Source organism: Hippoglossus stenolepis, chromosome 13, assembly GCF_022539355.2.
Source record: "Hippoglossus stenolepis isolate QCI-W04-F060 chromosome 13, HSTE1.2, whole genome shotgun sequence".
Taxonomy (NCBI): domain Eukaryota; kingdom Metazoa; phylum Chordata; class Actinopteri; order Pleuronectiformes; family Pleuronectidae; genus Hippoglossus; species Hippoglossus stenolepis.
In genome coordinates, this window is record NC_061495.1 from 22,713,874 (window position 1) to 22,739,038 (window position 25,165).

General features: G+C 41.0%; 1 protein-coding gene across 2 annotated transcripts; it reads right to left on the minus strand.

Moving 5' to 3' along the window:
- Positions 1 to 595: 595 nt before the first annotated feature.
- Positions 596 to 13,587, minus strand: gtpbp8 (GTP binding protein 8 (putative)). Of its 2 annotated transcripts, XM_035175238.2 has the most exons (9): positions 13,429 to 13,587; positions 13,127 to 13,223; positions 12,582 to 12,776; positions 12,289 to 12,442; positions 7,277 to 7,375; positions 6,507 to 6,637; positions 4,976 to 5,075; positions 3,196 to 3,314; positions 596 to 942 (listed from the first exon to the last, which is right to left on the minus strand). In XM_035175238.2, exons 3-9 carry the CDS (start codon positions 12,749 to 12,751, stop codon positions 852 to 854), a joined length of 864 nt encoding a protein of 287 aa, XP_035031129.1. In that variant the 5' UTR covers positions 12,752 to 12,776; positions 13,127 to 13,223; positions 13,429 to 13,587; the 3' UTR covers positions 596 to 851. The 2 variants fall into 2 exon arrangements, with proteins under 2 accessions (XP_035031129.1, XP_035031131.1); XM_035175240.2 differs by lacking the exon at positions 13,127 to 13,223 and having other exon boundaries at positions 13,429 to 13,580.
- Positions 13,588 to 25,165: the final 11,578 nt, after the last annotated feature.

Consider the following 25,165-nt stretch of genomic DNA (forward strand, 5'->3'; position numbering starts at 1 on the left):
TTATTAATATCCATTTTGTGACATAAGACAAACTTTTATCACCAGGCCATATTCTCATAGATGCATATATATATATGCAAATATGCTACCTGACTGTATACCTTATATATACACACATTCTTATATTAATTTACACTTGCTACTTTGATTTTACCATGCATCCTCTAATGTATATTGTGTTATAGTATTGTATTTGTTTTTTATATTGAGCTCTTTTTATTTTTATTTGAATTTAATTATTGGTCTAATTGCACTGCTGAGCTGACCTGTTGTTCTGTTCACCCTGTGGTAACTTAAATAAAACTTAAACCTTGGAACTTACCAAACTTTAGAAATGCTCTCAGTGGAAACATAACAAAAATCTTGTTAACTTGATTCCAAAATATGATGGAAACCTTTCCAAGAAGACTGTATCTACGTCCATGAACAGATGACAAAAAAAATGAAATAAAAAAAATGAATCACATGGTGGTGTGATTTCAGGTCTGATCAAGAGTCCACATCATATTTGCCATGTCATATACATTTGTCTGCATTCTGAAGGAGTGATGTAATGCATATAAAGTTAAAGGACAACCAGCCAAACCAACAAGAGTGGGTTTTACATTTTAATTCATAGTAAAAGCATCTTCAGCTATCATGTAGCAGTATGTAGACAAGTGGAGGTGGTCCATCAGTTAAAACCCCCTCCAGACCACATTGTCCATTATTAAACACACACGTCTCCACACTGAGTCATAAAATACATTAAAAGTGCTGTTAAATCTTCAGTATTCCCATTATCTGCTGTTGTGAAGAGATTAAAGAGAAGGAGTCCAGACCTCACTCATGGAGACTAAGCTGACCTCTGATCAGCTCTGAGAGGTGTTCGTTAACTTGATGCTGCCTGTTAGATGGCAAATGAAGCATCTCAGGAGGTAGATTCCTAAAAACCGGAGGGAGCTGTAGCAGAAAAAAGAGAGTGATTTGAGGCAATTTATCAAACTGCAGTTAAGGTTATTTCATTTTGCTCTCAACACATTTCTTAACTCACATCAGACAGACATTGAGGCAATGAAAGGACAGTGTAAATAGCAAACTGTAAAAGTTATAGCCCAACTGCAGGTATATTAATATTTTTTTTACATTTCCTGCTAAATTCTTTGGTGTGCACCCAGACACGATGGAATACGATATTGTGACTTATGAACAGAGTTTTTTCGACATTTTGAGTTGTCACAGTACAAAAAGCACAGACAGATGTTACCAATAACAGAAACACTATGAGTGGGAGCTGTGCCACTGAACAAGCATGAACACTTCCAGCTGAGCTGAAACCTGCTAGACTAATGGAATGAGGCCATCATTAAGGTAATTGAGGCTTTTCCTATTTTGAAATGTCAACATGTCTGTGGTGAAAAAGGCCTATTGAGTCTAAAAGGGATAGTTCACCAAAAAATTTAAATTTACTCATCTACTCACCACTACGCCGATGGAGTGGTGGGTGAAGTGTTTGAGTCCACAAAACACTTAAGGAGTTTCGGGGGTTAAACAGTGTTTTAGCCCAGGTGACTTCTTCTTCAGACGTAATAAAGCAACAGAAAAAACACAACATGTCTCCATACTGCTCGTGTAATGTCATCCAAGTGTCTGCAAGCCCCGACATTCATATTCGACTCGAAACAAGGTAATTTACACCAGGTCTTCAGCCTAAATGTCCGGAAGTAGTGAAGCTAGCGGATGTAGCCACATGATGGTGGGTACGTAAGCGCGGCTCCGAGGAGGCTATCAGAGGACATTTGACTAAAAACATGGTGTAATGACATCGTTTTGAGTCGAATTTGAATGTCGGGGCTTGCGGACACTTGGATGACACCACAGGAGCAGTATGGAGGCATGTTGTGTTTTTTCTGTTGTTTTATTACATCTAAAGAAGGAGCGGAATGGACTTCAATTGTACTGGATTCTGCTGCAACACTGTTTACCCCTGAGACTCAAGAAGTGTTTTGTGCACTCAAACACTTCACCCCCCCATCAGCATAGTGTTGAGTCGATAATGAGTGAATTTTCCTTTTTCGGTGAACTATCCCTTTTAAATATCTGTATGAGGCTGATGAAAAAAAAAAAACACACGCCTTAATTGATATAAACTGTGGGCTGTCGGTGGATCTGTTAATAACTTTTACTATGATCATTAATTATTATTATGTTATATAATATAATAATAGAGAAACAGTAATGTTATGTAGATTCAGCTGTACGACTGGAGATTTACCTTTCAATCACATTTTGATAAGAGAGTGTAAAATAACAGGAAAATAAACCTCTATATTTATTTTAATGGTATAATTACAACTAGTCATTATTTTTAATAGTTGTGTTTGAATCTTATGTTTGATCAGTTTTTTGTTTTGCTTTTAATTACACTTCTCACTTACAGTTCTCTTCTAACATTTCTTGACACAACTGCCCACTTTAAGTCCAGATTGGACCTGGAAAAAATTCAATGAAATTAAAAAGAAATATATTTAGCGATAGCACTTTGTGATGTCATGATTTACCTATTTTGTTTTTATTTAAAATGTCCTAAAAAAAACACAGTTGTTACAATATAATAAATATTAATATTAACTTTAACGTATTTTGCAAACTATAAACAGTAAGGACTAGGGACAGAATTGCCAAACCAGTGTTAAGTTATAAATGCGTTACAACTATAAAATTCCCTTAAGCTGGTAAAAAGTTTCATTAATAGTCGCTTAACTCTGGATGAAAAACAGTAGTGTAGACTTGACTGGTTCTAATCAGTGAAGAAAACAATGTTTCTGCCAAGTGTGAGCGTAGAAGACTAGACATAGGAAATTCAGTTTGTCATTCTAACAGTAAACATGGGAATGTGTCACAAAAAGAAAACAGCTGTTGTTCTTCTTTTTGTATTGACAACAAATCCCATGAATATAGGAAAACCAGTGAGATACTTCCACATCTGGAGCTTAGTGTTTTTTTAACAATGGCAGACGATGTTTGCGACACTGATGCAGACTAAAAGGAGTGTTGTGAGACACTGGAGCTCTGTAACACAATGGAATAAGAACAATCAGGCTTTGAAAGCACAAACAAAGCTTGGTCGGGTCAGTTCATAATTTCTTATGGATCTTTTCATGACATTTATTGACAATTTGAAACACATTAACGAAGAGAACGTGAGCGTCTCACCTGACCAGAAATGGCTGTGGAAAGCAGCATGAAGTCTGGGTTTTAACCACTTCCTGAAGATTCAATAGGTTTGTCAGCAGTGCCCCCTGCCCACATTTGTCAATCTTTGTCACCAATATCTGCACAGAAAAGTATTTCGCACATTACAAATTCCACATTTGCCATGTGGATTTGCAACAATTCTTGAAAGATTAAAGAGCTCAGAGCTATTATATAACAACAGATTTGTTAACAGAGAGTATCATCATTCACATGTTGTTCTGATTGATCAACTAATCCACAGCACTAATTCATTGAGCCCACACAAGGGGTGGATTGTGTTGAGTAAGCAAACAAAAGAGCAGTAGACTTTTTCTGACACCTACTGGCCAGTTAAGAATAATACACTATAACGTCATTAATTTTCATTTGATTTCATCACATTATGGACATCAAGCTTTTTGTATAATCCTACAATAGTTTTTCTATTGATCATCAAAATTTTAAATGTTCTTAGTTTTCAAATCTAAGGCCTGGACCTCCTCTTTTCTACTTCCCCATTTCTTTGGTCAGAGGATACTGCTGATGCTGAAAATGAATGAATAGGTTTAAATGTTTAAATGTTTTGGAGACCCATCATCTACTACAGTAATGTACTGAACAACTGTGCTCTTATACTTTATCTTAGCCCAAGCAGAGCAACAACTTTTTAAATTTCATTTCAGCTTCATGCTTCCTTTATATTTCAGTCGAGAGTTCATCTTTGTTGAGAGCTGAACTGTCACAGCCTTAATAATGGTCAAAGTGTTTAATAACCTGTGAGCATGAATAATTGATGGCAGAGTGCTCAGAGAGTGGGGGTGCTTCATTATAATGCCATAGCCGTGGCATTTCAGAGGGGACAGCAGTTCTTAAATAGCTGAGTGGGAGCGTTCAGCATTAATTCAGTGTGGACCTAATGATGAGGATTTGGAAGAAGAATGAGTTCAATGGGAAAGTCATGATAAAATCAGGTTCCTCTAAATATTTAGCACCAGCAAGTACTGGTTGTAATCTTCTGTTCATTAATAGGATCTGTGCCTGCTAACCTTTTCAAATTGTTTGTTTTTCTCGCACGTTGTTAGATGTTAGCTTGTTTTAGCTCCTGGCTGGGTTTGTGTGGTCTCTATGGGTCAAAGCAGAGGTTGGTGGTGCAGTTTTGTGTTGTTTTTCCTGAGGTTACAGATGAACACAGACAGTTATCCTCTGAGATACATTGATAAACCTGGGAACTCACTTTCCCCCTATGAAGCCGAGACCCAGAGGCAGTAACGCCTGAACTTGGGCACCTCGGCTTCTCCTTTTTTTTTTTTTTTTACTACACTGAGCATCTGTGAATATTTAAATTCTTTGAGATTTTGTAACTCTTTCCAGCAAATCAACATCCTGATCCTGATATCTTTTTCAAAAGGCATGGGTTACATCAGCAGATGGTTCTTGGGAATAAAAATATATGTATAATGCTCAAATGTTAAAAGGTTTCTCAAAAGTCTACATAGCTCTTATCCACACCTCCATTTTGGTTTCACGAAGTAGACTCCAAGATTTGATCATCTTGTAAGAAATTAATATATATTCATTAATGTATACAATGCATTTTTCGAAGATCTATTCCAAAGGGTTCACTCACTTATTTCCTGCCAGTTTTTGCTTTCAAGCTCAAGTCTGCATTTGGAAATCTTTTCCAGTGAAATAAGATATAATGGGCCGTGATAAAAGGCTAATGTTACCATTTTATGAAGAAAATGTGTGAATATCCTACCACATATGGACGTTTGATATCCTCACACATCTCCAGGGCGATGAGGTCGGCCTTCTGAATACCAACACTGCCATCAACCAACAGGAAGGTCCTTACAAGACTAGACGAGAAACAAAGATGCATTAGTCAAGTTTACATGAAACAAAAACCAGGGTAATGGATGTAACTGCTGTGAGTCTTCCAGATGTTTACTGACCAAGCTCCAAAAGGTGTAGGAGACATGACCAGTCACCTTGGACATAAGATCTTTATGTCCCTACAGACTATTTTAATGTAAAATAAATAACTTCCTATGGCTCTACTTTAACATACAGGTCCAATGACTACTGTTTCTACTATATTTGAATACAGTAAAATGTGATGAGTAAAGTCTTTTTTTGGTTAATTTGAAGGGAGTCAGTGACACACAAGACTGAGGAGCCGCTATAATCTGACAGCTCCTGCTTAAAAATCTGAATTCTGAGCCATAATGGAACAATCTGATGTGTTGGTGTCGTATGGGGTCACTCTGTCGCAGCCCGGTGTCATTTGGACGTGATTTAATAGAGGTAAACACAGTGGACAGCAGTGCATCATGGCACTGTGCCCTGGTGCAGCACTTCTCAAACCAATTTATCACCATGTATCCTGCTCCCGTCAGATGCTGCAGGGATGTAATGGAGTGGAGGAGAACTTTGTCATACAGTGCGACAGGGAGTGATAACTTTAATTTAAAATTAATTACATTTTTAACCTTATTCCATCTTTGCTATGCATTTAATCATGCGGTTAATGTATTTTGATCAAATCACCAAAGTGAAAGTAGATTGACGTCGTTTAAGATGCAGTTCTGTACGGTGGCCCCAAAGGACAAAGCAAACACATAATGGAAACCACAAACATTAAGAGAACAAACACCCAAATATAAACATGCACCCAATACGACAACACACGCAACAATAGACAAACACCAGGAAGAACTATGGGCTTATTTTGGATGAATGACATAACATTGACCATTACTGTCAAGCTTGTGTAACCAAACTACACCCTTATTAAGTTCTGATATCTTTTCCAGGCAAGAAAGTCCTTTGGTAATGGAACACTGATGACTGCTCATCCTCCAACTTTGTGTTTGCACCTTCTAAACGGTTAAGTTCAACAACTTTCAAAGGTCTATGAAAACTAGAGTCATTAATATGTTACCAAGTTGATTCATGAAAGAATTTTCTTTGGCACTTTTACTTCCCAAAGGCCCAAAAGCATGAAGGCAGTTCTGTCATGGTCTTCGAGAAAAATCTCTTCCCAACATCGGCAGCATAGTTTAAGTCTGACTCATGATAGAAAAGTCACTTTTAACTTGTGTATTCATTACAAGATCGATGGTCAGCGACTGTTTTACTTTGGCCCTGCAAAAATAAATCATGCGTGTATGAGGAGTATTAATTCCCCCCGTTTGTGCTGAGACCACACAATGCGACTCTAGTGAACACACTCCTTTGAAATGTTGCTTTCTCCAGGCAGCTAACTGAAGCCAAGGTGGATATCTCACTTTTTCCTCGTGTAAAGATATGGCTCTACCATATCCACGAAGTCTTTTGGGGATCTGTGCCCATAGCCGGGCATGTCCACGATGGTGAAAGCTTTTCCCACTTTGAAGAAGTTCATCTTCTTTGTGTGACCCTACAAAGTAAACACAGAGAGACAGGTGGAAAAAATGACAAATGAAAAAATAAATTGTATATAATAATAAAACAAAAAATAAATAATAATGCAGGTAAACAAGAAGACATTTGTGGCCTTTTGTAATTAACTATTTATAAAATCTTACTTCAGCGATATTTTCTGATCGTCAATATCAAGTTATATTACTAGTAATGGAAAGATTGTACTAGCTTAATTTCATGCCTGTGTAGGTTGTCATAGCATTTCAATTTATGATGCAGATTCAAATTTCAATCTGCAGATGCTGCACTTTGCTTTTGGAAAGGATTCAGAGGAAAACTAAATGTGTTCCTTCTTGTTTGTTTGTTTCCTGTGCTTTTAATTTTAACAGTACACTGACATCACTAATTAAGTCTGTACATTTCAGAAAGCTGAGATGGCAGCTACTGTGAGCTATACAAAACTGAATTATAATTTTTGGATCATGAAAAAATTGAAATACTCATTACACCTAGAGCTACATTCTGATTGAGATTATATTTTAAAATGATATGTTTCTGGTACAACAAACAACAGCATAATGCAAGTTTCAAGCCCTTTGTCTTTGGACATGCTAAATCCTGAAAGTGAAACAGAAAGTTGGTTAAGGAAACTCACTGGAGTTTTGGAGACTCTGACTTCGACCTCAGGCGTCAGGGAGAACAGAGCTTTGATGAGAGACGACTTGCCCACATTACTTCTGCCGATGAAACACACCTGGAAATACACACAAACTGCTTCACACAAAAGGTCCAGTTTTCTGTAATGTTGTGCTGATATACAATTTATTACAATATGTTAATGTGTCAATGACTAAACCTCTTCTTAGTAATTCAGTGATCTGATTTAGTGATGGATTGTTATTATGTCCATCGATCCATCCAGCTTCATCTGCGTATTTGAGGAAAGGTCAAAGTGGCAGCAGGCTCAAGAAGGTGTTCCAGGTGACCCTCTCCCCCAGACTCTTCCAGATTCCCTTGACAGATCCTGACGTATTCCCAGGTCAGTTGGAATATAAAATCCCTACAGCAGTTCAGAGTCTGGAAAACCTTCAATGGGAGGCGCCCAGGAGGAACTCCAATCAGATGCTTTAACCACAACAACTGGCTCCTTGTAATGCAAAGGAGCAGTAAACCTCACCCTATCTCTAAGGTTGAGTCCAGCCACTTTATAGAGTAAACTCCTGTCAGCTGCTTTTAACAGCAATCATGGTTGAGGGTCCAGCTCCCTCTGGATGTCCCAACCCCTCACCCTATCTTTCAGGCTGAGCCCAGACACCATACTGAGGGAGCTCATTTGAGGCACTTGTATCCACAATCTCATCATATCAGTCACCAAGAGCTCATGACCATAGGTAATGGTAAGAATGCAGATCAGCAAATCGAATGTTTTGCCTTCTGACTCTAATCCCTCTGCACCACAACAATACCCTCATTAATGCTGACTGCACCAATCTGCTTTTCCATCTCCTGCTCCATCCTCTCCTCACTCGTGATCAAGACCCAGAGATACTTAAAAACCTTCACGTGGTGCAGCAAGTCCCCCCAACCCGGTGGGAGCAATCCACTGTTTTCTGGCAGACAGCCATGGCCTCAGACGCGGAGGTGCTGATTCTCATCCTGCCCGCTTCATACTTGGCTGCAAACTGCCCCAGTGCAGGCTGGAGTTTACGGTCTGATGGCGCCAATGGAACCATATCGTCTGCAAAGAACAGGGATGCAATGCTGAGGTATCCCAAACTGGACAAACACCCTCCTTGAAATCCTGTCTGTGAATATCACATTATTAACTATTATTATTAGCATTATTATAATGTCTACATTATTTTCCTTGCAGGTCTAATTATGTTTTTTTGCTCATTCAGTTCATTCTTCAGTGTACATTTTGAGCAGCACACCTGCTCTTACTGTCACGCGCTGCTGCCATTGGCTGCTATGGTTTTTCCACTGCTGTACCATTGACGGCCAGGTCCGGGCTCATCCATCTCTCTGACACAAGACAGATGGATGGAGGCTGGTGCTGCCAGTAAGCTACAAATACATCATCCTCTGATGGAGCAAAGGGACAGAATGGTAACTAACTCGGCATGTCAAAGAGAACCCGTCGTCCTATCAACACAATATTCCATTCTGAACCCTCCAGTGAACACTACACTCTATAAGGTTATAAATCTGCTCATTTATTATCCAGTGTCAACCCGTGCTTAATTATGTATGTGGCTCGAGGAGGGTAAAGAGACTTTACACTACATTTTTCAGACTTTGTGTCTATATTTTGGGACAAAGAAGGACAATGTGAACCTCAATATGTTAAACACAGACTCAAAAATACACCTACTCTACTCAATTGATCTCTGTTCGTCTTGTAAACTTTAGGTCACACTGGTCAATTGTTAGCCAACACGAGCATCCTATTGCTGCCAATCTGATGGTGATACAGTTTCCACAGGAAGGTCTGCTCACAGCTGGACAAAAAGAGAAGCTCCATGAAGTTTCCACACACTTGAATTTGCTGGGAAATATTTAAAATTCAGATGTGAGCAACAAAAAAGGGTTCCACCCTAAATTAAAGGGATGCCTAAAAAGATTTGGTGGCACTTTATGCCCCTGTACAAAAACTTCCCCCTCTACAAAGAAACATGTCACAAAATAAAAGAAAATGTGATAATCTACATTGTAGCTTACATCAAAATGTGCTCTCTTTAATTACTAGTTCAACAGGAACCTTTAGTGGGCTAGTCTTTAGGAGACATTAGTCTTTTAACAGCCATGCATTAAAAAACAAGCTACACTAGAAAGTTAAATTGGAGGAACATCTTCATCAGCCTGAAGGCTCCACAGAAACACCAACCATGCACTTCAGGTCAAAGAACTGCTGCTGAAAGCTGCTTTCAGACATGCACTGAACTCAAGAGGATCTCCTGACATTCTCCGGCGGGGCTTTATGTGAGAACACAAATGTCTGAGTGAGAGCCTTCAGACTTCTTCCTGCCAGCCCCCAAGTAAAAACTCAAAAATGTCAGAATGAGCCCATGCATGTGAGAAGAGAACACAGCAGGAGACCCTCTGCAGGATGCACTGCGAGCGGGTGGGTGTGTTGGTCACTTTCTAACACACAACAGCGCATAGATTAAAAAAGAAGAAGAATACAAATACTTCAGGATGACACAGATGAAGATTTTGAGACAGCTTTCGGTGATAAGAGCCAACGCTGGTGTCGATGTAAACAAAAACATGTGATCTCTCCAGCTGAATTAATGTTACATCCTGTCTCTGCCTGCTGCACCACCCTTCACCTGAACGCTCTAGAGTTTTTATGGTTGTTGTGAATGCGTCTGGTCGGAGAATCTCCTGCAGCGTCATGCATGTGTGAATGGCAAACTCCAGAGAAAGTCTGAACCTGATTGTCCTGACATTGTCCGGAGTTCATGTCTGAAAACAGCCAAAGACAGGATTTTATATCCCTCAGCCAACAAATCTTTCGTCGCGTCGACCGCCAGATAAACAGGATGAACACTTTGTTCTCATTGTCATCTGTTGTCTACTTGCATTTATGTGACAGGCCGATGCAGCGACGTGCCAGATAATGGTGCAGTGGGGTAAATATTGAAGTTCTGCTGAGTGGAGAGCATTCATTTTACTTATGCACAGCAACAAGAGCAATGCGTCAGAAAGTTAACAGCTCATCGTTTGGGACGGTTGTTTTATTAAGAGTAAAGACACATGTGGTCACATTGCTCAGCCTGTTAGTCTTCACAACAGATCTGTCAGCGTGCTGTGCCACAAGACGTCTACAGAACTCAGACCTGTGGCTCACATTATGATGGTCCATTCAGTTCTACAGAGCTCTTTTCATCTGCATATGTGCCAGGTGCCAAACAGAAAAGGTGTGGCAGTGTCAAACTTCTTCATCAGGTAAACCCAAGAAAATGTTCCGCCATTATAGAATTTAACGAAATGAATATGTAAATATTCAGAGATCTGTTGTCTGTCCTGGTGAACCACCAATATCTATTCTTTCTTTGTATAATTAATCATTCAATGAATCATTATTTTTTTTATCCAGTTACTGTTACTGTGTATAGTAAGAATTTTATATTCATAGTAACTATTTAAAGCAGGCATTTTGTTCCAATTTTCAACTGCAAATTTAGTGCACTCCAAAAAGTTAGACCATCATGCATTGCAGCCTGTTGCAAGTGCAGTCCGAGTGGCAGAAGAAGAGGCACCGTCACACTAGACAGAGAGATGGATACAGGTTTACTGCCATGTTTTGTTTCGGGTTCGTTTTCTAACCAACTGCACTCAATAATCAAAGAAGTGTCCACACACTTTTGAATGCAGGCACGTTTATTTAATGTGGGTATATCACTACTGCTATTGAATAAAGGCATCTCACTCAGACAGCAGGTCGGGTGCTAATCTAATCTGCTAACGTGATTTTCTTCTTGAGTTCTGATCTGTTGGGTGAGCCTGGTGAGCAGCGTACTCCTCAGACTCCTCAGCTGACTGAGCAGCAGGATTTCAAAACTGATTATTAAAATGCCTGTCTAGAGCACATTAGAGAAACTGAGACAAATATGTTAGTGATATATTAAGTAATGCTAGCTCGCTTATGAAGTAGTTGCATGCGAGCTGTGATAACACTTCTTTGAAAACCAAACTGTTATTTTATGTATTTTGTCCCACATGTTATGAAGATGCTCTAGAGTTTGTTAATGTGACAGAGATAATTGCTAATCTCTGGTGCATATTAATGTGGTAGTGCAACATCAAAGCAGTGTCTGAAATGTATCAACAGCTGTGTGCTGTTTCAAGTTTCAAGCATATATCAGAAGCTGACAAGAGGTACAATGTGAGGAGGGATGGTGGTATCACAATTTTCTCAACAGTGCACAACATTTGTGTAACAACCCATTTCAACTTTCACTGCTCTGAGAATTATGTCAGGAGGACACACTTGAGCTGCGTTCAGACCTGCACTGGGGTCTGGACATTCTCCTGAGTGTTTGAGAGAACGCAAATGTCTGAGTCAGTGGCTCCACACATTTTCCAGAACTTTTCCTGCCAGCCCCGTGTGAAATGTCCCAAGTGAGAATAGAACAGGAAAGTTTCTGGGAAGTTCAGTCAGTAAGCTTGTTGATGAAATTTCTACAATGTGACAGATGCAAAAATGGACGCATATAAAAATATCTTAGGATGAAAAAGAGGTGCAATACATGTCGACGATTCCAACGAAGATGTCCACTTGGAAAGAAAATGAGATTCTAAATCTCCTGGGGAAAAGGCCTGATGCCGTTGTTGAAGAGCTGTAAATGAAACACTGTGCTTTCTGCAGCAGAATATATACAACTGTGTCCTGCCTCCTGCATTCTCTGCCCAGGTGCCACCTCTCACCTCAATGCATTGGAAATGTTTTTGTTATCGTGAACACATCTGACCCTGATAATCCCCTGCAGCATCAGGACTTGATTTTCCATATAGGTTTCTGGAGTTCATGTCTGAAAACAGCTATACAGTAATTCCGTGGTATAGTAGGGCTCAGTGCTGGTGCTGTGCAACAGAACACAAAGTAATTTCGGCAGCACTGAACATGAACAAGTTGTTTAGAGAATGAGGCTGCCTACTCACCTCTGGCTGGTGCAGTGCAGGTATATGGTCCATCCTCTCTGCAGAGATGAAGTAATCAATGGTGTGAGATGGTGAAGAGCAGAAAAGCTTTTCTGCTTTAACCATGTCCTCCACACTGGGTTGGAAGAGCTGGAACTGCGTTGTGTCCACGGACCTGACAGTTTCGTTTCATATAGTTAAAAAGAAATCAGATAAAGGAATAAGGCAAACAATTCTCGTATGGCAATACAGAATCTTGTACCCTATAGAGTTGAATGTAAAAGCAGTGCTAAATAACATACAAACCACAGTACCTGTCCAGGTATGCATCCAGCCCACTGAAGGGGTAGAGTAAACTTTGGACTTTGTTTGGGGGGAGCTTCGTGACACTCTGTAGGGAGGCCAGCTTGTGTGCGCTCAGCCGGGAAACAGCAGACACCGGAGTCACAGGCTGGAGCAACAGTCGCAGCCGGAGACAAAACATGTTTCCCTGCAGGTTTCAGAGCTGCCTGCGGGGTCATGAACCAACAAGCAGTACCACACTGTTAAATAACCACACAGCCACTCTGGCCCTGGGAGATTTTAAAAGATCAGGACGACATGTTGTGTGACTAGTGGGAATTTAAAGAGGTTGACTTTTTTTCTTCTGTATTGCCCTTGTTATGAGTTAAGAATCTTTTATACGTGAAATGTAATTATTACATGAAAATGCCTGTTTAAAATTCAGGAATGTTCTGCTGCACAAAAGAGGACGGGATGGTTGTGTAATTTAGATGCTTCGATGTTGGCTACCTTTGTTTCTAAATATACAAGAATCAGGGTGATATATGTTTTTATTTTTGTTATTAATGCTGCTTACTCTGGTTTCTTTCTTCGTTGCTCTTTATCTTTTCCAAGCTGCATAACACAGTGATGACTGATTGGATCTCTCCTCTGAAGAGACCCTGGTTTACTCTCTGTTCCAAACACCAGGACACAGGTGGGGGGAGAACAGCCACAGAAGAGACATGTTAAAACGATTCTTTAACCCAATGTGTCCGACAGGCTGACGTTATTAATGTCATATCGTGATGTCAGATAACAAGTCAGATACAAAACATCAGTTACACAGAGAACACGTTCGATACGAAGGACGAACACAAACTGCTTCATCTCACTCACCGGATCTCCACTGTGTTCATCACTGGATGAATACTTCAGCTGAGTTTAACAGCAGCTGAGCGTTAACATGTTTTAGGACTTTACAGCGTCTGTGCTCCATTAGCCGCTGTGTGGAGCCACGTGAGTGCAGCGCTTAAATGAGTCCGACTGTTTGCTTCTTCTAAAGGTTCCGCTTCAAAAGTAAAAAACAAAACAAATATACGTCTGGCTCCTTCCGTCAATTTTTACAACTATTTCATTATGAATTATGATCGTGATCATAATGGGTAGTTGTAATGTTGTCATATGAACATATTACTGTGACATTTAACCTTCCGTGGCATGGTGTTGTTCTCAAGCGTCAAACTGCCGCTTTGATTTTTTAGTCAAAATAAAATCATGTCACCAAACGTGTCTGTGTCCAATAAAATAAGGGTCTGAAGTGGGTGTGGCCTTTTGATTGGGAGAGGAGCAGCTGCATGGGACAGTGTCAGCGATTGGTTATATATATATTTGTTTATTTATTTATCGCGTTTTAAGACATTTAAATCGATATCACTTCATAAAAAAACTGTATTTATATGCATGTGCATGAGTTTATAAGTATTTTAATTGTGTTATATGTTTGATCTCAGAGCAACATTGTGTAGTAAGAGCACTTGAGTTCCGGTAATATCATGATGAGCATAGTCCAAGACCAATGTCTTAAACTCTACTATCTACGGATACTTACAGGGAAGGGAGATGAGAACATGTTATGAGCAGAAGGAACATGAGCTGTTAGGGTCACACCCTCTGTTGTAATTAGTAGTTAGTTTATTTCATCATTTGATTATTTCACTGATTTACTCCAAAGCCTCTAATTGTGAATGGATTTGGAGGTTGTGGTTGTTTGTGAAAACATAACCTTTTCTAATCAACGTGTTACTTGTTATCCTTCTTATCATATGTTTAATAGGGTGAAATAATGTGTTTCAGTGCCCTTTCAGATTCACATTGTTGCCCTTTGGCAACAAACCAATATTTGGATGTGGCAAATCTTATGTATATAATCAGGGACCGACAAGCACACAATTTTTTAATCACAAAATAAAAATTCGTGTCACAAAAGGGTTACGTCATGCATTTTTTATTTAGGACTGCTCTAATACATTATATATGAGCATATAGTGTGTTCAGACTTTTGAACAGACCTGTCACACTTTGTCAGAGATGTCAGAAAGTGTTTCCTTGTGACTTTAGTGAAAGAAAATGAAGTGAGACCAAAACAAGAGTGATGCAATTACATCTCTATCCCAGTGCTGTTCTAATATTGCATAGGTCACATATAATGGGATATAATCGGTGAGCTTGAATCCTCAGCTTCATTCTTCACATTGATGCATGGCTGGCAGAACATGTACAGAAACATTCCTGTTGTTGCTCTCTGGTTAAAAATGCCTCGTCTACACAGGGAAAGGTATAGCTCTATCTGTCACATACATCCCCCATCACCCTCTTGGTGGGGATTATTGAGGATTATAATACTAAGGTTTGTGTAGAACATGCCAGCAAAACGTCTTCAGAAATGTAGTTGTATGAGGTGGCTGTGATAAGAGTGACTGCGAGCTTCTCTCACCCTCTGCATTCTTCTACACTGAGACTCCCACAAGTGGAGTTTCGTCAATAGTTATGTTCAAGTGGTGGTCAGGTTTCACAGGTTTATGAACACAGAGCGGTAAGCCGCCTTCTCACAGTTTCCAAGATTATTCTCCACATTCCGTCTTATAGAGCAGAAGAATCTGTTCCAATATTTATCCAGCTGTGATTAATAGTTTGAAAAGCAATGCGTTTTTGTTTGAAATATAGAACATTTGGCAGTCTCTGGGGAGCTCATTTTAAGCTAAGCACTCCAAAATAAATCACTGTTATCTACTTGTCTCCACAGTTTGTCGAGCCCCTTTCTCTCCACATGGTGGCAGTGCAGACTGCAGAAAGCAGCACTCTGCACTCAGGCTGGGGTGTTAAAACACTCCTTGAACCACTATGTGCCAATTCTCCCTCTGCTCCATCAGGGTTTTATGACCTGATGTGATTCATTGTATGTTTACTCACTGAACAAATTAATTCACTGATAGCCTATCCAATTACAGCTCTCATATTCTCCCTGTCCTTCTGCACTGGAGTCTTTTATGCTTGCTTACGTGCCATTTGGAAATGCACGCACCTTTTTCATTCATCACCCATTTGAGACGATGTAGATTTCACATTAACTGAGTGCCTTATTAAACTAGAAAATTGAATACGTAATTGATTTACCATCTTAGTCTTTGTCTCTTTCTTTTATTACATATGCATCTGGTGCCTCATCAAATGTGTTGCACGTGTTTCACAGTTAATTAAATATCTTCAAGTGAAACAATCATAAAAAAAGAGTAGTTCTGCACTCCGGGATTAATTCGAAAATTACAGACCATAAGCATTACTTCAACATAAATTTGTTCACAGAGAGATGAGAACAGAAGGAATTGTCAGCATGGACAGCCGATGGCCTGTTTAATAGGTGGACATTTTCAGCCAGTGGCCATTTATATGGCTTTTAGCACAACAGAGCCCTGGACAAAGTCTTTAAACCTCACAAAACCACACTTCACTGAGGTTTTTAAGAGGCACTTGGGTGGGAAACAAGACAGTGAGGGATATATAGCTGCGTAGGGGATAGCTAAATGGTGGAAAGGTACAAGCTCGAGGGACAGGAGTGGGAAACGGAGGGGAGGGTGGACGTGGGTGCTCTCATGACTCCACCACCCCATCCTTCACGGTGAGCCAGAGGATCAAATGCCAGACCAATCAATCGTCCACCAAGCAGACATCTATAGCACAGGCCATGATGGCATTTACCTCCACAGGGTGCATATCAATAAAATAAAAAAAAAGATATCATACAAAATTGATTGTCCCCAAACAACCTCCCCATCCACACCATCAGACCAGCCACTCACCATTATCATCATCATTTGTTCTTCTGCTCTTCATTCGATCTCTGTCCTCCTTGTCTTCTATCCCCCTCCAATCTCTTTTTTTCCCTCTCAGTCTGTTGTGAACCTTTCATTCTTTTGACTGATGTCCAACAGACAGGCTTTGCAGGGTTTGCAGGCGCCACTTGAAGTGTGTGGAAAACGTCCAGCTGCAACGCTAACCAGCCACCCACACATTCACACCGATGCCGCGTTAATCTGACACTGAATTATCACAGAGGTTGACCTTAGTGACATTTCTAGATCCATTAAACCATTAATTTACATGTTAACCAGTGAGGCCTAACCCAGCCCCCCGAACACCACCGCCCACCCCCTACTCAGCCTCCTGCCAAGATGTGACAGGGCCACAATGGGACGTGCGCTGCCAGAATACCAAAAGCCCCCCTTGTTCCTTAGTTTTGTTTGTCCGCGAGGATGAAGTACGGAGGAGTTTATCAAGTCGAGGGGTCAAACTGTCAATACGCCTCATACAAACACACACAGCTGTCACATACACTCGGCACAAGGGCAAAAAACAACCAAAGATTAACACAGGCTGTATTTCTTCTGTGTACCCATCTGGCAGGGTTGAAAGCTGTCAGGCCCAACACCTGTGGCAACACCCTCCATCTATCAGTGGTTGGTGTGGAGAAGTGGAGAAATCTGCTTGTGGAAGCGATTGCTGTATCAGTTAATCCTGCTCAAGCTTGTTACCTCCATGGTTTTCCCTCATTCGTCTCTTTGTCTCTGTTAAGTAAACAGACCAATCAGAGGGATTGCTGCCCTCACTCTTGTAGAGAAGGAAAATAAGGTGCTTCACCCTGCTGTAACCCACACATCAATAATATTCATCACGCTCCTCACCTCACTCAAGCTAAAAGACGAGCTACGCCGGCTGCACTGACTCTTCACCGTTTAACACAAACTGTAAAAGTATAAATCAGGAGCTGTGATACGAGCTGCACAGTTTTCAGTTTAAGAATACACCAGGTCATTGCTTGTGTCTTTCCTTGTTCTTGTCTGTCCCTCTCTAAGCATCTCTCATGAATACAGCATAAATATTTTGGCAGGTGGTGTTTGGAGGATATTAGAGCACAGGCTCAGAGCGCTCAGGGATATCGATTTTGCTTTAGCAGCCAAGAACCATGACTCTACTGGCATCAATACATCAGGGAGAGGAGGGTGAATGAGGAGGAATGACCTTGAGCCAGGAAGCAATCTTGACAAATAAAGCCCCTGGAAGGAAATGCAGGGAAACAAAGCAGTGAAAAAGTCAGGGTGGAGAGACTCAAGGGTGACACAGTGAGGTCTGCAGAAACACAATAAGAGGAACATGCCCCATTATTTTGGAGTAATATCTTCTTTTCTTCCAATTGGTAAAGAAATAGGAAATATATATTCTATTCGGAAAAAGACACTGAAATATCTGTTACGGCTGGATTTATTTTACTTCTTCAAAGATAAGTACTAATGTTTCTGTACATCTGCAAGGACAAGATTGCAGAGGATCCTAAAGTTCAACTGTTCACTGTGGAGCTATTGACTGTATCTAAAGATAGACGACGGACCGCCTCCCACAGGTACAAAGTTAAGCTAAATTATGGCTGCAGCCATCTTGTGCTGGGGACATCATTTGGATATATATATACACATATGTTTTCCATGAAGAATTAAAAAGCAGGTTTGCGTTTTTGGTTACATATCATTCTTCGTGTTCACGCTGTCACACAACCCCTTTGTAATGTGACAGGCAGCATGTAGACGTGCAATATAGTTCTGCCTGAAGAGAGAGAAGAGAGCAGAGGTAACAACATGGATGGAGTGCTCTAGCGAAAGGTCTGCAGCTTTTGCTGAAAAAATGATGAAACATCATGTGACAGAGTGCTGCATTGGCCAAGCGAATCTTGCAAGCTAACTGCAGAAACCTTAGTAACACGAACGTTAATGTATTTCTGCTGTTTACCTGAAAATGAAAGATAAAATAATTCCTGCTGATAATATAGAATTTATAAACTGCTGTATAGTGTCTGATAAGCCTTTAAACGAATGGATCTGTTCATACTCATAGTAACATGTAGGTTTGTTGCCAGATTGACACACTGACAGTAGGGATTCCATTAGTGACTGAAAAAAACTGTTCACACGACATGTTGCTCAAGAGGATGGAAGTGTTTGTATCTGTTCCAAGTGGTCCCGTGAAGCACGAGGAAGAGAGGAGACACCTTATCATTTAAATATCAAGTCAATTTTCTGACAGTCTCACTCGGAAGGCATTTGTAGCATTCTGTTATCGGCCCTGACAACTGGGGCTCTGAAGTGATTCGACCCTCCTCAAGCAGCTGAGTGTATTGGCATCAGAATGTTTTCTCGTTCAGACAGCTCAAGCATCATTTTAGCTTTGGCTGAACTTTCTCTTCGTGTATGAAACAATGATGGCTGCAAATTGTGCCGGCTTTCATAAAAAGTAGAACTTCTTTTCATCAACAGCTGCTGAGTTCACCACCTGTTCAGATTCTGTGTACATTTTACTGAAGCTAATCTCTGTTTCAGTTTGTTGATGCTACAGTGCAGGTCAATGGGAAGTGAAGTCTGGCTGATGTTTACATGCTCCAACAATAAATAACACCTGAAATAACAAGCATTGACTTGATCCTTCTCTTACTGGCTGATATGAAAATACACCCGACACCAATTAAAAACCACAGGGCACCATTCCCTCACACTGCAGCCTCTCTGCTGCTGCAAAAAGGAATATGGCACCGCCTTGGATCGGCCTGAATTCACAAATCTTGTTTATTCATCTGATGCATCGGCCCATGTGGAAATGAAGTGTGAAGGCAGTGGTACTCCTACATGCCAACCCTCAGCTGGTTATCAGCACAACAGTGAACTGTGCAACTCTGTGAGGTAACCTTCAGGTTTATTAGGTCATGTTTCAGGATTTAGACTGATCCCCACCTCAACAAGTCCATTACCACAGCCACCACCTCACTATCTCAGCTCTCTAGCACTGCTTCTCTATATGCGTTGTCCCTAACACACACACACACACACACACACACACACACGCACACACACACACACACACACACACACACACACACACACACACACACGGAGAGAGAAATTCACAATCCTCCTCCCGCCTCTTTGTGTCTCTGTCTCTCTCTCTCTCTTTCATTCCACAGAGATGATTTATTTTGTTTCTCCCCTCTAACTCCTCCAGTCTTCAGCCGCCCTCGGGGTCAGTGCCGAGCTCCATCACTCTGTCTGGATTCTTAATCCCCACACTGGAGACGCCCGTGCCAATACAGGAGAATAACAGATTAAAAAACACAGCCCCAGTACCGAGTATCTCCCCTTTCTCTCCCTCTGTCTCTGCCTCCCTCCGTCCGCACAACAGATAAGTGAGTGGAAAAATAAACTTGGGGAAGAAAAGCCAGGGTTGAGAGGCGAGTCATCGACCCAGGGATGACAGAGAAGCTTCCAACGCAGTGGTTAATGAAGGTGATGCACAAAGCAAGGCCCACTGCAGAGGCTCTCTGAGTTATAACACTGGAGCCTTGGGAGGTGACATGACTGCTGGCGGGAAGGTTTTTACTTCACCGCAATTGTCTAAGGAAGATCCATGGCTGACCCCCAGACAAAAATATAGCAGAAAAGTGGTAGAACATAAAAATAATGAAACCTGAGGTTCCACTTTCACATAACCTAAAAGAATGGTTGTTTCACCTATTTGAGGTCATTGTCAGCTTTGGCTCAGCTGTGAATGGATGATGGACGGAGCTTTATGTTTAATATAGACAAAAAAATCCAAGATGTCTTATTGATAAAGACTATAAGAGAAGACAAAATGGGAAAGAATCTGTGGTCCCCTGTGGTCCCACAGCAGCATGCCTAACCACTGATCCAAGACAGTTTACCGAAATCATGCTGGTATTTGCATTTGCTTCATAACCCAACCACTGACCTTCAACCAGCCTCTTTGACAAAGTGGTCGCGGTCCTTTCATTCGGATATGAGACTCCTGTCCCTGTTGTGTGAGAGATGGGCAGGGAGAGGGGAGAGGAGGGAAGGGCAGGGAGTGGAGGGGAAGTGGGTGGGGAACGGCACAGCTACAAGGAAGATAATGGCTGTGTCAGTTTCACACCACTCTCCCCATAAAATCTGATCCAGGAGGAAGCTGAGCGGGAAGGGGAATGCAGGTGCAGACGTTTGTTTCTTTTAAAGAATGTTTTTTTCGTGTGAAAGATGTTTGCATCAGGGGTGCACCATGTCCTTATTCCAAGTAGGATGAGTAGGATTATGTTCAAATCCTTCTAAACGGCTCAAGTTTTACTGTGCAAATATCATTTAACCGTCAGTGTTTTATTAAACTGAAGAACCGAGATAGTATTTCAACATTAGCCTGATGAGACAAAATAGGTGAATCCCCTTTAAAAGATGGCTTCTCATGTTTTCAAATCTACCTTAAAAACAAAGCAAAGAAAATGCGAAAACTCCATGGTTGTCTGGACGACCAGGAAAAACGTTCACAGAGGCAAAACATAAGAGTTGTTGGTCTTCCTGAAAAAGTGGAGGGTGGCCAGCCCTCATCCTAATGGGGACCATTCAGGTCAAGGGCTTCGGAGAGGACAGTTACCACTGTACTTGCATAAATGTGAGGCTTTCCCCTTGTACACTGCTGCTCTTAAACGTCCAGCTTCTATGTTTTCCTTTAGGAGAGTGACCTCACAATTCAAATTCAAATCCTTGCTCCTTTCAATCTCTATATAAACTAAATTCCCTGCCTCTAATTGACAATCCCAAACACAATTTTGGAAACTTGGCGCCCATTACCATTATCGATGGCTGGTCGTATCAACCTGCTTCAAATGAATATTGTCCCGGGAAGGATGGCTATGCCCAACCTCCTCCATTACTATTGGGCTTGTAACAATCAGCAGGTTGTCCTACTTGTCCAAGACAGCTCACATGAACATCCACCTGAATGGGTGAAAATGGAATCAATTAACCTTCCTATTTACTCCTTAGTCGCCTCCCCGGTGGTAAGTGGTACGTCTTGTAGCAATCCAGTCATAGCTCACACAATCTGAATATGATCTCAAATGAAAACAATTTGGTATACATGTACAAAAAGCCTCTTTAATGGCACCTGTTGCGTTGAATCACCTCTCCGCAAAGTTGGACCTCTCTTTCCGCACTTGGCATAATAATGGTATTTTAGTCATTAAGGAATTAAATCTTGCTGGGGTGTTTGCATTATCGATAGGTAGAAAATGTAACCTACCCCGTTCCCACTTTTACCGTTACCTACAGATTAGGCACTTTGTACAGAAGGGTTACCATCCTTTTTCTGAGATACCCCCAGAGACACAAATAGATACTCTCTCAGCCATTGATTTTAATCTCAAGGGCACCATCACAAAGATTTACACTGTACTGGCCAATATGATTCTCAGCCCCTGGATAGCCTCGGAACTCTCCAGGAACAAGACCTTGAGTGCCTTTACATAAGTATATATGTGAATATGTGGTGAACAATGTTGAAGCTGGTTGTTTATATATCTATATATTTGATTCATTTATTTGTATTTATTTATTATTATTTAGTATTACCTTTTTTGTGGGTCTGTGATTATGTGTTATGTAACTCTTTATTTAGGAGGATGTTACTTGCATTCATACTCAACTGCAAAAGCTCAATAATCAAATCTTTAAAAAATCAATAAACAATGCCAAAAGGCTGCAGCAACCCTACTGGTGAGGGGTCTAACTGCATTGTAAAAAAGTTTGAAAGTTTTATTTCATTTCATTTTTACATTTAAGTTACAGAGTCTTTCTTAAAAATATTTTTTAATGCAATTCTAGGACTTTAAGTGCATTTTCAGTGTGGTCTATGCAATGCAAAAATGTAAAATTAGATGTTCTGATGAATAACAGACCTGCATTCTTTGTGTGAACTGTAATAAATATTGTCCAATGCTGCTTTAACATGCAGCCGGTTGCTGTCTGTTGTAGTGTAAATCACTAAAATCACAAATGTTGCTCTGTTGCTTAGCATTAAATATGACTTTCTTTCAGCACCACAATTTCCAACTGACTTTCAGGGTCCCGAATGTCTTTTACACGCCAGATGCTCTGTTGGTCAGGGACTGTGTTGAGTCGTCCAGTCTTATGCTTCAAACTTACATAAAGATTCATTGGTCAAGGTTTCAGTGCAGATGACTTTTGCAAACTATCTCATCTCTCAGTGTTTGAGTTTTCAGTCTGTCAGTGTGTGTCTTTAACAGGCTCTTTGTTCACTCCTGCACAACCAAGCCTGTGACTCTATAGAGAGGACAGCAGGGTGCAGGGTGGGGTGGGGTGAAGAGCAGTGCAGTGTCCTCTAAATCACCATCACCCGTCCTCTTTCTCTGTCTCACTCCCTCACTTCCCTCTGGCCCTAAAGAAAGTCGGTAGGCCCTGACAACAGGACGTCCCTCTCCCATGGCTTCACTGCAGCCAGGACATACGCTTTTGGCTCATTGTGACTCGCTGGACTCTGACAGCACAGCCTGCACGCACAATGTGTTCATTGGACAGGGCTGCACGTGATGGTTCAAAACCCCAAGTCCCTCGGGCCCCTGAGCTCCGTCTGTGTGGCGCTGATGGCAGGTGGGGGCCCTGGCTGGCTGCAGGGTGAGGTCATCTATATGGGGACAAAGCAGAGGCAGCGAGGTAATATAGGGAGCATAAAGGCCAAGAGACACTGTCTGTGTGGAATGTGCAGCAGTAAAGAGGACTAGGATGAGAGGTGTGTTTGAGAAAGGTGAGGAGAGAACTACAGAACAGGAGGAAAGCCAGTTCCAGTGGGAGCTGAGGAACCACATATTTCCCACTTTCAACCTCAACAAAATTCATCAGTCCATGTGGCACTGTTCAGCCAGTGTCTAGGTACATCAAGTGATTCTTCACCAGACATCAATAGTTCATGATACATGATAGTTAAAGTAATACAATTGATAAAGAAAATTATTATCAACCTCTTGTTCACACAGTTCACACTTTGGGGTCAAGTATAAGGTGATGTAGATTTATTTGGGGTCGAAATACTCAAAGCGAGAACAGATTAAAACGATGAACTGAAATTCATAAAGCTCCATAATGAGGGGAGCCGCAGATTCAGGTGCCAGTGTAATTTGATAGGTTATTATTTTTTATTATATTGATTATAGCTACTTTCAATTATGGGAGGAACAATGAATGGATAAAAGATCACTGAAACATGCACTGAGAATATGAGCAGCTCTTGTTATTTTAAACGCATCCCTTAATCCACAATAAATGATATCCAAATGTGGTTAATGGTATCAACAATACCTGATCATCTTAGCCTCTGCTGCTAAGATGGTTCCTAGTGACAATGTTAAAATGCTAAGCAGGTTATGCAAACCAGGTACAACATGTTTAATTAGAATCAGCGACTGATAGGTTTCAGAAATTAGATTAAAACAGATTACCAAAGTTGTTATCGTTCATCCTGAGGGGGAAATCTGTCCAGACATTTCACTCAGAAATGTCAACTGCTGGCGGCACAAGATGAAAACAAAATACAGGATTGCAGCTGATGAGAAATTTCACAGTGGACCACAGCAGTGCAGTGACTGACTTCAGCGTGTTGAGACATGCTGCTATGTGGCAAAAAGAAAAAAAGAAAAGAGGACGACGGAGACAAACATAAAAGGAGCAATAGGAGAGGGTGAAATAAAGCCGGGTTGAAAGCTGTTTGATGAGTTCATAACCTAACAGCCACACAACAAACAACCCACAGAGAGACTATCTTTGCAAGTGGTCTCCCCCTTCCATCTCTGTTTGATGTGTGTTCGGTGTGCACCCCTCTCCTCCGAGCGTGGAAACGTCCGTCTCTCTGAAATGACAACATGCTGCCCACTTTCTTGTTAGAGCAGTGATTGATGGAGCAGGTCTGGCAGTCCTGAGCCCCCTGCTCGGTTCATTTGTTATACATTTATAGTTCATAATCCATCTGCTCTCACCTCTTCACATTCCGTGTAATTTTTCATTCCCTTTTTGTATCAGGGGGGTCATTTTTCTATACAGCTATGATAGATTGTTTAGTGTCTGCTGTCTATAATTGGCCCAGATAGTGGGAAGACTCACATGTGTTTGTCATTAGAGCCTGTGTGTGTGTAGATCTCTTCACCATCACTCACAATGGAGGTCTAAACTTAAGGTATTGCACTAAATGGATTAATTAAGCCAATGAACCTGTTCGAGGGTAATGGGAGCGGTGTAATGTATTTCGTTACCATTTAACGTGACGGCAAAATACGATTGTATACGTAATCATTGCTTTCCTTTGTATTTCAAAGTGCAGCGCAGTCTTCCTAAATGTGACCAGCAGGTGGCAGTGGAGGACCATGCATGAGCGATCTGAGGCTGAGTCATTCAGAGTTTAACATCTGATGCACTGTAAGAGGTCCCGGGAGATGCCAGACACAGGAGGTAGTAGACCTAATGCTTTTTACTCAGGCTCATCCCAGATTTTATTTTATTTTTGTATTATTTATCTCCGCAGTCCTCGGTCTTGTTTCTCTTGGTCACTTTTTAAATTACACGATGAATTACTGCGCTGGGGGCGGACTGAGGTTCACTCACATTTCCAACCTGCGGGCCAAGAGAAAGGGTGATGAAATGAAGTCCACTTGAAAAAAAATTCCCCTTTTCACACATGATTGATTTTAATGATAGCTTAGCGT

Coding starts and splice junctions, on each gene's coding strand:
- gtpbp8 (XM_035175238.2), bottom strand. CDS start 12,751: ATGTTTTGTCTCCGGCTGCGACTGTTGCTCCAGCCTGTGACTCCGGTG. Junction 12,443..12,581: donor CTGGATGCATACCTGGACAG/GTACTGTGGTTT, acceptor CGAAACTGTCAG/GTCCGTGGACACAACGCAGT. Junction 5,076..6,506: donor TATCTTTACACGAGGAAAAA/GTGAGATATCCA, acceptor TTTCTCGTCTAG/TCTTGTAAGGACCTTCCTGT.